General features: G+C 51.6%; 1 protein-coding gene across 1 annotated transcript; it reads left to right on the top strand.

The window, feature by feature from the left end:
* The first annotated feature begins 35 nt into the window (after window positions 1-35).
* LOC122174832 (zinc finger protein 664-like) lies at window positions 36-12,029 on the top strand. The gene is made up of 4 exons (XM_065591003.1): window positions 36-80; window positions 4,794-4,992; window positions 8,124-10,317; window positions 11,211-12,029. Exons 1-3 carry the CDS (start codon window positions 36-38, stop codon window positions 9,227-9,229), a joined length of 1,350 nt encoding a protein of 449 aa, XP_065447075.1. The 3' UTR covers window positions 9,230-10,317; window positions 11,211-12,029.
* Window positions 12,030-13,294: the final 1,265 nt, after the last annotated feature.

The raw sequence follows: 13,294 nt of genomic DNA, 5'->3' as shown, positions 1-13,294 counted from the left end.
AAGTGGGGCAATTTTCCGCAGGGGCCCACACGAATATGTCGGAGGCTGCCCCCGCCTCCGTCTTCCCCCGGTGTCTCAGCGTGCCGCGTTCGGGAGCGGCCCTGGCGCACTGCAGCGCGGTGGCTCCAACGCTGTCCGGGGCCGCTCCTGGTCGCAGCACGCTGAGGCTCCAGGAGAGGGGGTAAGCGCCATGGTAAGGGGTGGGGCACCCCCCCCTGTCCCCATCCTAACCATCACCCTCACCCAGCAACAGCCCATTATGTAATTGCAAATGTATACATACCATTACAGCATTTAATGTTTTTAAATAATGTATTTAGTGTATTTTCAAATTATTACAAATTAATTTTTGAATGTATTTCACTGGTTATTTTTTACATTTCCAAATACATGTTACTATAGTATTGCAACTTTTTTTATGGAAGGGGCCCCCAAAATTGCTTTGCCCCAGGCCCCCTGAATCCTCTGGGCAGCCCTGTACACGGCTACGTTACTGATCCAGCCAGGAGACTGAATGCGGTGAAATATTGTACAGACACTCCCTCCCTCCAACTCTGCCTCTCACATTTTGAATATGTAAAAGTGTCTTCTATCAGTTTCTATGCCTATATGAAATCACTGCAGTTCATTTCTCTTATATAACGTGCTGAGTTGCTAACTCCCTCCCAGAGCCCACATGTCTGCACCCCCTCCTGTACCCCAATCCCATGGCCCAGGTCAGAGCCTGCACCCCTCACTCAAACTACCCATAGCCTGCAACCCTCCTGCACCCCAACTCCATGCCAGAGCCTGCACCCCAAAAAGGGCTGGATTAACTTTTTGTGGGCCTGGTGCTAAACATATTTGTGGTCCCCCAGGGGGGAAATGGGGAAATGGGGACATGGGGGGCAGAGTCCTCAGAGCGACGGGCTGGCCGGGGGCAATGGGAGATGGGTCATGGCACGGCAGGAACAACCCTGCTCCACCCAGCCCAGTACAATGGCACTGTTTACAAACCGGGAGCTGCCAGACGCACACTGGCCAGCCCGGCCCTGTGCTCCCATCATGCTTCTTCCCCTTCGGGGCGGGCCCATGACCCCAAGGTGATACCAGAGTGGCCCCTTTGGTTGATCTGCTTCCTCCTGGCTAATGTGACACAGTGATCTATTGGATGATTGAGGCGCGCTGTTTCACGTATTTGTGTGTGAGTCCGTGAAAAGGGAGGTAAGCTTTGGGGGTACGGCGCATGACCCCAAGCCCAAGGTGAGACCAGAGTGGCCCCTTTCATCGATCTGCTTCCTCCTGGCTAGCGTGCCCCTGAGCCCAAGGTCATACCAGAGTGGCCCCTTTCATTTTTTCCACTGGCTTCCGCCTTCCTTATTTCCAATGACTTGTCTGCTCATGCACCTGTCACTGGTCCATGGGGTTGCGAATCAGGAGGGATGGGGTTTGTGGTCAAAAACACTCACGGTCTGCTTCCTCCTGGCTAATGTGCCAAATTGATCTATTGGACAATTGAGGCGCGATGTTTCACGTTTTTGTGTGTGAATACGTGAAAAGACCCCCACAAACCCCCATGCCCAGTGCCCTCCCACAGACCACTCCGAACCCCCCCCAGATCCTCTCACTGCCCAGTGCCCCCTAGCTGTAGACCCCCCACAGCCCTCCCACAACTGCACAGTGCCCTGCCCCTCCCCGCCCAGAGCCCCCCCACAGATTCCCTCACTGCCCAGTGCCCCCCACCGCCCCACTGCCACAACTGCACAGTGCCCCACCCAGACCCCTGCACACTTCCCAGTGCCCCAACACACACAGATCTCCCCACTGCACAGCACCCCCCCAGACCCACTAGAGACCTACTCTCCCACACCCTAACCCCCAGCCACAATACCCGGCCCTGATGGGAGGTGACTGTGTCTGCCAGGCTGAGCCGGCAGCGCAGCCAGAGCTTGTCCTGGGGCAGGATAACTCCGGCCCTTGGGGGTGCAATCAGCCAGGCTGGAGCAGGAGCAGGGCCTACCCGGGCCAGGCTCCCTCAGGACCCACATGCCTGGCAGGACCCAGCTGAGCCTCCCACACTGTCCCCCTCCCCCAGCCGTCCTCTGGGACTGGCTGAGACTGGCCCAGCCTCTGCACCAATCCCAGGTGGCTCTTTCCCTGGGGAGGCAGGTGGAGCCCCACAGGTCCCAGGCAGTGGAGACAGCTCAGAGCTGGAGCAGTGCTGGGGAGTGGGGCATATCCCTGGGACATGACTCCTGAGATCCCACCCACAGCCATTGGCCCCGTGGCCAGCAGCCCTGCCGAGCCCACATGGTGGCCCCCAGCTGCTGGGTGATGAGCCCCCTACAGCAGCGGCATAGCCAGGTTCTAACATCAGGGATTTCTTGTATTATGTATAGTGAGTGTATTATATACAAAACAGGTAGTAGGGTTTACAATGTTCTAACAAGAGATTATGCTATTATCATTATCCAGTCAACTTGCACACCACTATTTTGAATTTGTGATAATTCACAGAGAGAGAAAGAAGAAAGCTGAATTTAGAGAATAATTATTAACCAGATTCTTGGTTATTCACCAGGCACTTTGCTCCAGTCCATAGCACACAGCACCATAAACCCAGTAGAATCTGGCCAAGAGAATATTCACCTCAAATTGTCATCTGCTACACTCTCCCCCCGCCCCCCGGCCCATTCCCAGTCACCACTATTCAGCAGGTCCGCCCAGAGGGGGGGGGGGCAAGTCGGGCAATTTGCCCCAGGCCCGGAGTATGTTGGAGACTCCCCACACTTCCGTCTTCCCCCATCCCATCCCCTGGCGTCCTGGATGTGGCACGCTGAGGCTCCGGTCGAGGGGGTAAGCGGCATGGTAAGGGAGGGGCCGGACAACCCCCTGACTCCATCCCCCCACAGCCATGACCCCCAGCTCCAAGCCCAGCCCCTCTGAGCCGGACACCCCCCTGACCCCATCTCCCCACATCCCTGAGCCCAGCCCCTGTGAGCCGGGCGCCCCCCAACCCAGAGCCCAGCTCCCCCCGGAGCCCTGGGCAACAGCAGCACCACCCCCAGGCAGCGACAGCCCATTTGCACCAACCATCACCATCACCCAGCGAGAGCCCATTATGTAACTGCAAATGTCTACATCCCATTAAAGCATTTAATGTTTTCAAATGTTGGATTTAGTGTATTTTCAAATTATTACAAATTAATTTTTGAATGTATTTCACTGGTTATTTTTTACATTTCCAAATACATGTTACTAGAGTATTGCAACTTTTTTTTATGGACGGGGCCCCAAAAATTGCTTTGCTTTGTAATAATTTGAAAATACACTAAATACATTATTTAAAAACATTAAATGCTTTAATGGTACGTATACCAGCTGCTTAGCTGCAGCGCGCCAGGGCCGCTCCCGGACACGGCGCACTGAGACGCCGGGGGATGGGGGAAGACGGATGCAGGGGGAGCCTCCGACATATTCATGGTGGCCCCTGCGGGGCCCCCGGGGCCTGGGGCAAATTGCACCACTTCCCGCCCCCCCCGGGCGGCCCTGAGACATTCTCTCGCCTAGACCTAGACCAGTTTCAACAGATTTAAAATTTTTATTAAGATGATTAAAAAAAAAAAAGTGAACAGAGTTTGAGCATGGAAGTTTATGGTTATCAGGGAATACTGTACAGAATTATCGATGGTGCAAAGTTTGGTTTAAAATCAGGTGGCATAAGGATACATAATCTGCAATATCCCCGATTGGGGGTAAAAGGTTGATGGGTCAAAGTACAGGCATTGAGCTATGAGGGTATGAAGTTCATCTAGCGGCTATGTACGGGTGTGGAGTATAATGAGTAGATATAATGATGAGGATGGATTGACCCTCATTTGGTGAGATTTAATGTTCAGGGAGTTTATGGTTCCAGTAATTCTCTACAGATTTGTCACCAAGATCAAGGACTGCAGCGAAAAGACAGCAAGGCCTGTGTGCTGGACTTGTGTGTAGAAGCTGATTCACAAATATTCAGTGTAGTGTATTATATGGTGTCATCTGACATCCTTCCCAAGGGCAAAAAGGCTTCTGAAACAATGAAGGCTTGGGCTCATAACCAGTGGCTGCAGAACTTTTGGATGCGCAAGTCCACATTTCTGCATCTGTGTGCAAAACTCACCAAAATAAAAGCTGTACTGACAATGGAAAAGAAAAAAAAAATTGCACTATGGGGATCTGCAACAACCGATTCTTATTGGTCAATCAGTGGTCTCTCTCCTAAACCTAGGTGGACTGGATTTCTTTAATGTAAGTAGTCACAACATACTGTTAAAGCTCATTTTATGCTCAATGCTGTGTTAAGATCTCTGCAGTCACAGATAATAACGGTCTTCTTGGGGAATCAGGGCACAGTATCCAGTCTGCAAGACACACACACACACACCCCCGCTTGAACAAAACCCCATCCCTCCCGTTTTGCAACCATCCCCCAGAGGAAGCAGACCGTGAGTGTTTTCAACCACAAACATGAACATCATAAATTTAACAACCACACCATAGTTGAACAATGCTGCATCCTAAGCAAAAGAACTGGTAGGTGTGTGTAACGGTGCCACCTGCCATGACTCAGCCCCCAAAGCAAATTGAGACGGGTCATAGACGTTGCTGCTTCAAAGTACGAACTGAACCTGCCTGGTGGGAGATGGGAAGAAATCTCTAAGGAAGGTTTATTTCATTCTTCTCCTGCTTGGGATCTCTTGCGCTTTCCTCTCAAGCAGTGTCCAAGACTGGGGCCTCATCGTGCCAGTTGCTGCGCAGACAAACGCTGACAGAGATCAGGGTCCTGTTGTGCTGGGCTGCACAAACCTATAAATGAGTCCCTGCCCCCAGAACTGATTCTTTCTCCCCAAACAGGCTATTCAGGTTCCACACCGGACTTAATCCAACGGCTCGAGTTAGGGGAGGCAGAGCTCTGGATCAGGGATGCCAAGGACTCCAGGGAAAACTCAGGACCTGACAGCCCCTCCTCAGGTGAGTCATCATAATCCGATTCCTTCTGATTTCACACCTGCTAGCAGAGCGCTCCTTGATGTAGAAGGCAAAGGCAGAGCGAGATCCATTGGCTGGGAACTGAAGAGAGACAAATTAGGGGCCAGTGTTTATCTGGGAGGGGAATGAACCACTGGGAGAGCTCCCCTCAGGATGCAATGGATTCTCCCTCACTGGGAGTCTGTTGGTGGAGAGGGAGCGTCTCTCCCTCAAAGCCCCGCTCTAACCCAGCCAGGAGTTACTGGGCCAGAGGCAGGAATCGCGGGAGAGTTTCTCTGGCTGGGATAGGCAGGAAGCCAGGCTGGATGGGCACAATGAGCCTGTCTGGCCTTGATATCTATGAATCATAGAAATCATAAAAAGTACTCCTGTTCTTTTCTAGAAGTGAGTCACTACATCTCCACCATGCCTCAGGTTCCTCAAGTGTGTAATGGGAAGGGCATTGCAGCTCTGAGGATAAACTTCATCTGTGTGTGTCAGTGGATCACTGGCACTTGGGGGTCAGACAAGCACCTGGGTAGAAAGAGATGCCTGTTGGTCCATAGACCACAACACTTTCTTCTAGGCTTCACACACCTCAGAAAATCATACCAAGGCAGGGGTGCCCTCGAGATTTTTCAATGGGCTTCATGCTGCTGCCCCTCCTGACTCAAGCTGTGTGTGCTGGTGTCCTATGGCCTTGGGCACCTGGATCCGGACATAGCTCAGACAGGGGCAAAAACCTGCTCGTAGCCTGGGAGAGCATCCCCGAGTCACTGGCTCCACCCAGGGAGCATCCACCCCACTCCCTCATTGCCACTTCACTTCGCACATGACCTCTCAGACTGGAGAAACTTGTCCCCAGCAAGCAAGGAGAAAGCTGAGAATGACTCAGGGCAGAGCAGGATCAGTCATTACTCCTGGTGGAATTCTGCGCCAAAAAATTAAAAGTTCTGCGCACAATATTTTAAAATTCTGCATATTTTATTTGTCAGAATAACACAATATAATCACACCAGTTTCAATTATTTTTGGTTATTTATTTCAAAATACCTCAAAGCAAGTATGTCTGTAACAACAAAAAAGATTCAGGAAACGTTTTTTGACAAATAGATTTCTTACTAGGGGTATTAATACAGAACTCTGAGTAATCATTCATTTAAACTTAGGGAGCTCCCCCATGCAAACCCTGGCCAACCCCTAGCCTCTCCCATTCAGTTAGGCACATCTGCCCCTATTGCCATGTGTCTCTATGCCCCCACCCAGCCACTCCTCTGTCCCTATGTAGCTCTGCAAACCTCCCCCATCACCATGTGTCTCTGCACCTCCCTTCCCCTGTGGCCCTGTGCCTCCATTCCCATTCATCCCCTGCCCCAGTCTGTTCTCCCCCACTAGCCCTTATGGGCACCTGTCTGACCCCTTCCTTCCCCCCACAAGCCACCCCACAGCCCCTGACTCCCTCGCTGCAGGGAGCTGCAACTTTGTTCTATCACCACAGCACCCTTTGGTGGGCAAAAGGCGGAACTACAGCAACGTTTTGGCAGAAGCTTTTTTCTGCATGAAAAATTAGAAATCTGCAGGGCTCCTTAAATATGCGTGCGCACAGTAGCACAGAATTCTCCCCAGGAGTAAGTCACATACAATGAGTGCGAGGTTACGCCACGCGGAGGACGCCATTTTGTAGAGAAGGTCTCTGGCACTTGCAGTGTTTCATTGTAATGTTCTAAAACTGCCCCACGTTCCAGGCAGCTGCTGTTGGATGAGCGGATGTGTTTGGGGGCCAGACGAAATCATCCTGTGGGGCATGACTTGGAGTACCTTGGTGTATGGGCTGGGTGTGAGGGTGCTGGAATGGCCTTTGTCACATCCCCCTCTCCTCCTGCTCTCTCAGTGGCACGAAATCGTTGTCACTTACATTGCTTCAGTGTCAATGCTTAGCACAGCCCTCAGCCTTAATGCAGCCTGTAGATCAAAGGCCTGCTGTGTGGCAACCATTAACTCCTTCCAGGTCAGCAGTGTCACTGATTGGGTTTTGAAACAATACAGACATGGTTTTCAGGTTATATCACACAAGCCTTGAGTGACTTGTCATCTCCTCAACCTTTCCCTTTCCTTCCCCTCCTTGAGAATTTTAGTTTAGTTTTAGTTTTGCACAAAGAATGAAGCATGAGGCCGAGGGCGAATGACTTCTTTAGAAGGAATTTGTTGAAAGGGACTGACTTCCCCCCAGGAATAAACTACGTTGTGCTAAACAGCTTTATACCGGTCTCACTGCATCCACGTGAGGGGATTGTAGCCCCTCAACTAGTTTCAAACCAATATCATTTAACCAGCGCAAACACTGGGGAACAGGCCTTGTGTTAAAACAGGAGCCAGTGCAGAACCAGAAACGTGTAAATAAAAACCTGTGATTGAAGTAAAACCAAAATCAGTGTGAAAACAAAACCCGGACCCTGTTTGTTAGCAGTTAGAGCCCCTAGTTCTGGATCAGGGCCCCGTTGTGCCAGCTGCTGCCTGTTTCCTGGGCAAGCTACAATTTAAGCATCAAACAAGACCCATGAGGCGCATGACGCACGTGGGAGCAGGCGCTTGGTGCTGCATAAGCAACATAGGATAGAACCACCCTGAGTCAGATTGCAGATTTCTCACGGCATTTCGTATAAAAAATTACGGAGCAGTTACAGTAAATTTACTAAAAGTCACAAGTCACTAAACTTACTATGATGACTCCAGGATGTTTAACAAAGGGAGGGGCACCAGCTGCCCAAAGAAGCACTTTCCCCCCAGCACTGCAACCCTAACCCCAGCCTGATGCAGAGTGGTTGGTGCACGCTAGAGAAGATCTGGGGGGCAAGGCCATTCACTGAAGTTTGACCCGCCTCCCCCACATCATGACCGTGGGTGGGGGCAAATCTGAGCGGCACTGTAACCCCGCAGGCCAGGTCTCCGTACCCAGAACGAGGTGTTCGGTCCAGCCTTGTCAGATAGGAGCTGCCATTGCAGGGTGAGGCGCACGTCCAAAAAATAGATCCAGAGAAATGGGGAAATCACTCCATCCGTGACATTTTCCCATCCTTGACAAACCTGTATCCTTAACCGTGAGCTAACACCGGGATTGCCTCTGCTTTCTCCAGCAGGGCACGAGATCCTGGGAGGAACGAGGACATGGTCTGGCTGTGGCAGGAGCTTCAGCCAGTCCTCAGTCCTGAAAATACACCCGCGTACGCACACCGGAGAGCAGCTGTACTGCTGTGCTGACTGCGGGAAGGGCTTTGCATGGAGCTCAAATGTGAGAACACACCAGCACACGCACACCGGGGAGCGACCACACCGCTGTGCTGATTGCGGGAAGGGCTTTGCACAAAGCTCACACCTGAGAACTCATCAGCACACGCACACCGGGGAGTGTCCACACTGCTGTGCTGACTGCAGCAAGGGCTTTGCAGAGAGGTCACACCTGAGAATACACCAGCGCACACACACAGGGGAGCGGCCATACCACTGCGCTGACTGTGGAAAGGGCTTTGCACAGAGTTCAAGCCTCAGAAGACACCGGCGCACGCACACCGGAGAGCGGCCATACCGCTGTGCTGACTGTGGCAAGTGCTTTGCACAGAGCTCAATCCTGAGAAGACACCGGCGCATACACACGGGGGAGCGGCCGTATCACTGTGCTGACTGTGGCAAGGGCTTTGCACAGAGTTCAAGCCTCAGAAGACACCGGCGCACGCACACCGGAGAGCGGCCATACCGCTGTGCTGACTGTGGCAAGGGCTTTGCACAGAGTTCAAGCCTCAGAAGACACCGGCGCACACACACTGGGGAGCGGCCGTACAGCTGTGCTGACTGTGGCAAGAGTTTTGCAGAGAGCTCAAACTTGAGAACACACCAACACACACACAGCGGGGAGCCGCCACACCGCTGTGATGTTTGCAGCAAGAACTTCAGCAACACCAATGCGCTGGCCAAGCACCAGCGCACACACACCGGGGAGAGGCCTTTCCAATGCACTGACTGCGGCAAGAGCTTTGCAGAGAGCTCAAGCCTGAGACGACACCAGCGCACACACACCGGGGAGCGGCCATACAGCTGTGCTGACTGTGGCAAGCGGTTTGGTAGATTGGCCAACCTCACTCGGCACCAGGTCACTCACACCAACACCCCTCTGCCATTGCCAGGGCCTGAGGGGCTTCTTGGAGCTAGTGGGCCTGACAAAGCACCAGCAGATGCAGACCAGTGAGTGGTCCTGTCCCCCTGATGACCAGCAGAGACTGTGTGGGGCGGGGAAGGGAACTTGGTTGAGCAGCGTGGGGAAGACCAGACCGGTGGTAGTAAATTTAGAGAATTGTCACAGCGTACTCCATTAGGGAGCTACCCCCTTTTCCCCCATGTAGGTGGGATCCAACTATGTGTCTCTGTCCCACACACACTCAAGCATCAAGCTGGGATGCAGCCAGGACAACCCCCTCCCCTCCATCTAGATAGGACCCAGCCAGGAACTTCTCCCCACACCTACCTCGGTTCCAGCCAGCAGGTGACCCTTGGGTGACATCTAGAGGTGGGATTTGCAGTCCTGTGGGGCCGGGCAGGACAGGACTGCCTGGTCCATGTAATTGAAAGAAGACTCAGGAACTGCTCATACCATCTATTTTAAGTAGAAATATGATGAAGAAGAACTATGTACCTAATGTGAAACAAAGGTCTGTCTAGTCAGGTGTTTCTTTGCTATTAAAGAAGCTGATGGGTTCAGACGGCATGTGGAGAAGCTAGTGTGAAGTGTCAATCTTTAAGGTGAACCAGTGAAAATGTTCTAAGCCCTAACTGTCTGTAAGGCGGTCGCGGCTCTCTCCCCGTCCGTCAGGAGGCTGTGCAGTCCCAGCTGCGCTTGAGCCGTAGGAATTGGGATACCTACAGGCAGATTTCTCGAGGCTTGTGTGAAAAGGGCTGTGGTCAGGACACGCTGCAGTGCAGAGCGAAGATAAAGGAGATAAGGCAGGCATACCATAAGGCGAGGGAGGTGAACTGTCATTCAGGTGCTTCACCTAAGACCTGCTGGTTCTATAAGGAGCTGGACGCTATCCTCGGTGGCAACCCCACCTCCATTGCCAAGAGCCCCGTGGATACTTCAGAGGGCATGGGGCGGCGGAAAGAGGACCTAAGCCAGAGGATGAAGTTATTGATGAAGAGTGGAGTTAGATGAGGATGTGCAGCTCCTGGCGGGGTCGCCCAGTGGGGCAGGAAGCCAGGAACTGTTCTCCACTCCAGAGGTGTCTAGCCAGACACAGCAGTTGCTCTCAAGGGAGCAAGAAGCAGGAGGTGAGATGCCTGGTAAGTGGCTGTGGCTTGTGTAGCGTGGAGGTGGTGTTCAGGGTACAGAAATGTGGGAGCCTGGCTGTGTTTCTGTGAGCTGGACAATTCCCTGTTTAACTAATCCAGGGGGAAGGGGGGAATAGCTCAGTGGTTTGAGCATTGGCCTGCTAAACCCAGGGTTGTGAGTTCAATCCTTGACGGGGTCATTTAGGGATCTGGGGCAAAAATCTGTCTGGGGATTGGTTCTGCTTTGAGCAGGGGGTTGGACTAGATGATCTCCTGAGGTCCCTTCCAACCCTGATATTCTATTAACTCTATGATAATTGGTACGATGGAACAGGGTGTTGATGCATGTTGAGATCTCACAGGAATCCTCCAGGGAGATCTCCAGGAAAGTTTCCTGGAGGTACTTGCCAATTCTCTGCTGAAGGTTCCGTGGTAGAGCAGCTTTGTTCCTTCTCCCATTGTAGGAAACTTTCCCACTTCATTCGGCAATCACTTGTGCAGGGACCAAAGCGGCACACAGGTGAGCAGCATAGGGAGCAGGGCAGAAACCACGAGCATAGAGTAGATGTACCCTCGTTTCCCTGCTTACCCTTAGCAGTGAGATGTCTGCTAGAAGGATCCCCACCTGTGGAAAAGTGTGGGAGAATTTTAGAATTTGTCCCCTAGAATGCTGCACCACGGCCCTTGCAAAGAGTGTGTGCTCTTTTCCCAGCATGGAGTCTCCCTCCCTTTCCCCCTCCGCCAACACTTACCATGCTTTGGGTGTTCGCAGAGATGTGTGCCGGGCTAGGGTCAGTGAGAAAGTGATGGCAATGTTGCAAAAGGTGTATTTAACTGAAATGTTTCAATGCTGTGCGTGAATTTAACAATCCCGCTTCTGTGCATTGTCCCCTGTTCTTCACCAGATGTGGCCTTCAGGAACACCCCACGCATGCTGGCCGAGCGTCTCCACCAGATAAGAAAGTGCCCAAGATGCAGCAAAGAAGACATGTTCCGGGAGGTCCAGCAGTGCTCCAATGCAGAAAAAAGGGAACCCAAGGAGTGCTGGAAAGCCGAACAGCAGGACAGAAAAGAGAATCACACCTTTGTTAAAGACGCAATTGAGCGGCTGATTAAAGTAACGGAGGAGCAAACACAGATGCTGAAGTCCTTAATAATGCTGCAGACTGAGGCCTTGCCTACACTACAGGGGAAATTCGCTCTAAGCAACGCAATTTGAGTTACATGAATAGCATAACTCAAATCGACATAGCTTAGATCTATTTACCCAGGGGTCCACACTACGTGATGTCGACGGGAGACATTCTCCTGTCGACTCCCCCATTCTTCTCGATCTGGTGGACAGGAGTCAACGGGAGAGCGATCTGCGGTCAATTTAGCGGGTCTTTACTAGAGCCACTAAATCGACCGACAATGCATTGATCACCACTCATAGATCCCCGGTAAGTGTAGACAAGCCCTGAGCAGATCAGTGCTCGACCTCCACTGCAGCACATTCAGAACTCTTTCCCATGCGCCAACCCCCCAAACTCCGCCCACAATTCCTTTCCACTTTCCAGCACTTCTCAGTTTCCCATTCACTCCACCCACTCGGACAACTTTCCCAATGATAGCTGGACCTACACATAGCTGTGAAAGTCTTCCCTTCCCTGGTTCCTACTTTCTCACCAAGCATCTGTGTGTTTGTGTGTGCTGTTTCTTGTGCAATAAAAGCAAAGTTTTATAATGTTTATTAATGTTTATAATGTTTATAAGATTTATAAAAATAAATCTTTATTTTTTTCCTACAAGGTGAGATTGCAGGCACCGCCAATACATGCCCAGGCATTTTAATCACTTGCATACTGGAATATAAGACCCCCAAGTATCACCATTGCCCTCTAGGAAAACTACATGTAATGTAACATTGAAGCACCTCTGACAGAGATCTGTTACTGGTGCTCATTGTCCAAGTGCTGTCTCAAAGCCTCCCTGGTTCAAATAGCCCCCCTCTGGGCTCCTCTAACAGCCCTGGTATCTGGCTGCTCAAAATCAGCGGCAAACGGTCTGCCTCAGCGCTCCACCCCTGAGCAAACCTTTCACCCTTAGCTTCACAGAGATTATGCAATGTACAGCAAGTGGCTATGACCATGGGAATATTCTCCTCAGTGAGGTCTAACCTGCTATAAAGGCATCGCCAGTGCGCCTTTAATCTGCCAAAGGCACATTCAACTGTCATCCAGCACCTACTTAGCCTGTTGTTGAACCTCTCCTTACTGCTCTCCAGGTGTCCCATGTAAGGTTTCATGAACCATGGCTGTAAGGGGAACACAGGGTCCCCAGGATCGCTATGGGCATTTCAACATCCCGCAATGTGATCTTGTTAGGAAAGAAAGTCCCTGCTTGCAGCTTTCTGTATAGGCTGGTGTTCCTGAAGATGCGTGTGACATGCACCTTCCCAGACCACCCCACGTTGATATCAGTGAAACGCCCCTGGTGATCCACAAGCACCTGCAACACCATGGGAAAGTACCTCTTCCTATTGATGTACTCCATTGCAAGGTAGTCTGGTGCCAGAATTGGAATATGTGTGCTATTGCCCCTCCACAGTTTGGGAAACCCATTTTTGCAAAGCTGTCCACTATTTCACACACATTTCCCAGAGTCAGGGTCCTTCGTAGCAGAATACAATTTATTGCCTTGCACACTTGCATTAATGCTGCCCCAACAGTCAACTTCCCCACTCCAAATTGATTCGCGACTGACCGGTAGCAGTCAGGAGTCGTCAGCTTCCACACACTGATTGTCACATGCTTCTCTACTGAGAGGGCAGTTCTCATTCTGGTGTCCTTGGCTGCAGGGCTGGGACGAGCTCCACACACAGTTCCAGGAAGGCAAGTATCAGAGGGGTAGCTGTGTTAGTCTGAATCTGTAAAAAGCAACAGAGGGTCCTGTGGCACCTTTGAGACTAACAGAAGTATTGGGAGCATAAGCTTTTGTGGGTAAGAAC

Source organism: Chrysemys picta, chromosome 4 (assembly GCF_011386835.1).
Source record: "Chrysemys picta bellii isolate R12L10 chromosome 4, ASM1138683v2, whole genome shotgun sequence".
Taxonomy (NCBI): Eukaryota; Metazoa; Chordata; order Testudines; family Emydidae; genus Chrysemys; species Chrysemys picta.
Note: the sequence above shows the minus strand (reverse complement) of the source record. Positions and strands in the feature narration are given on the sequence as shown.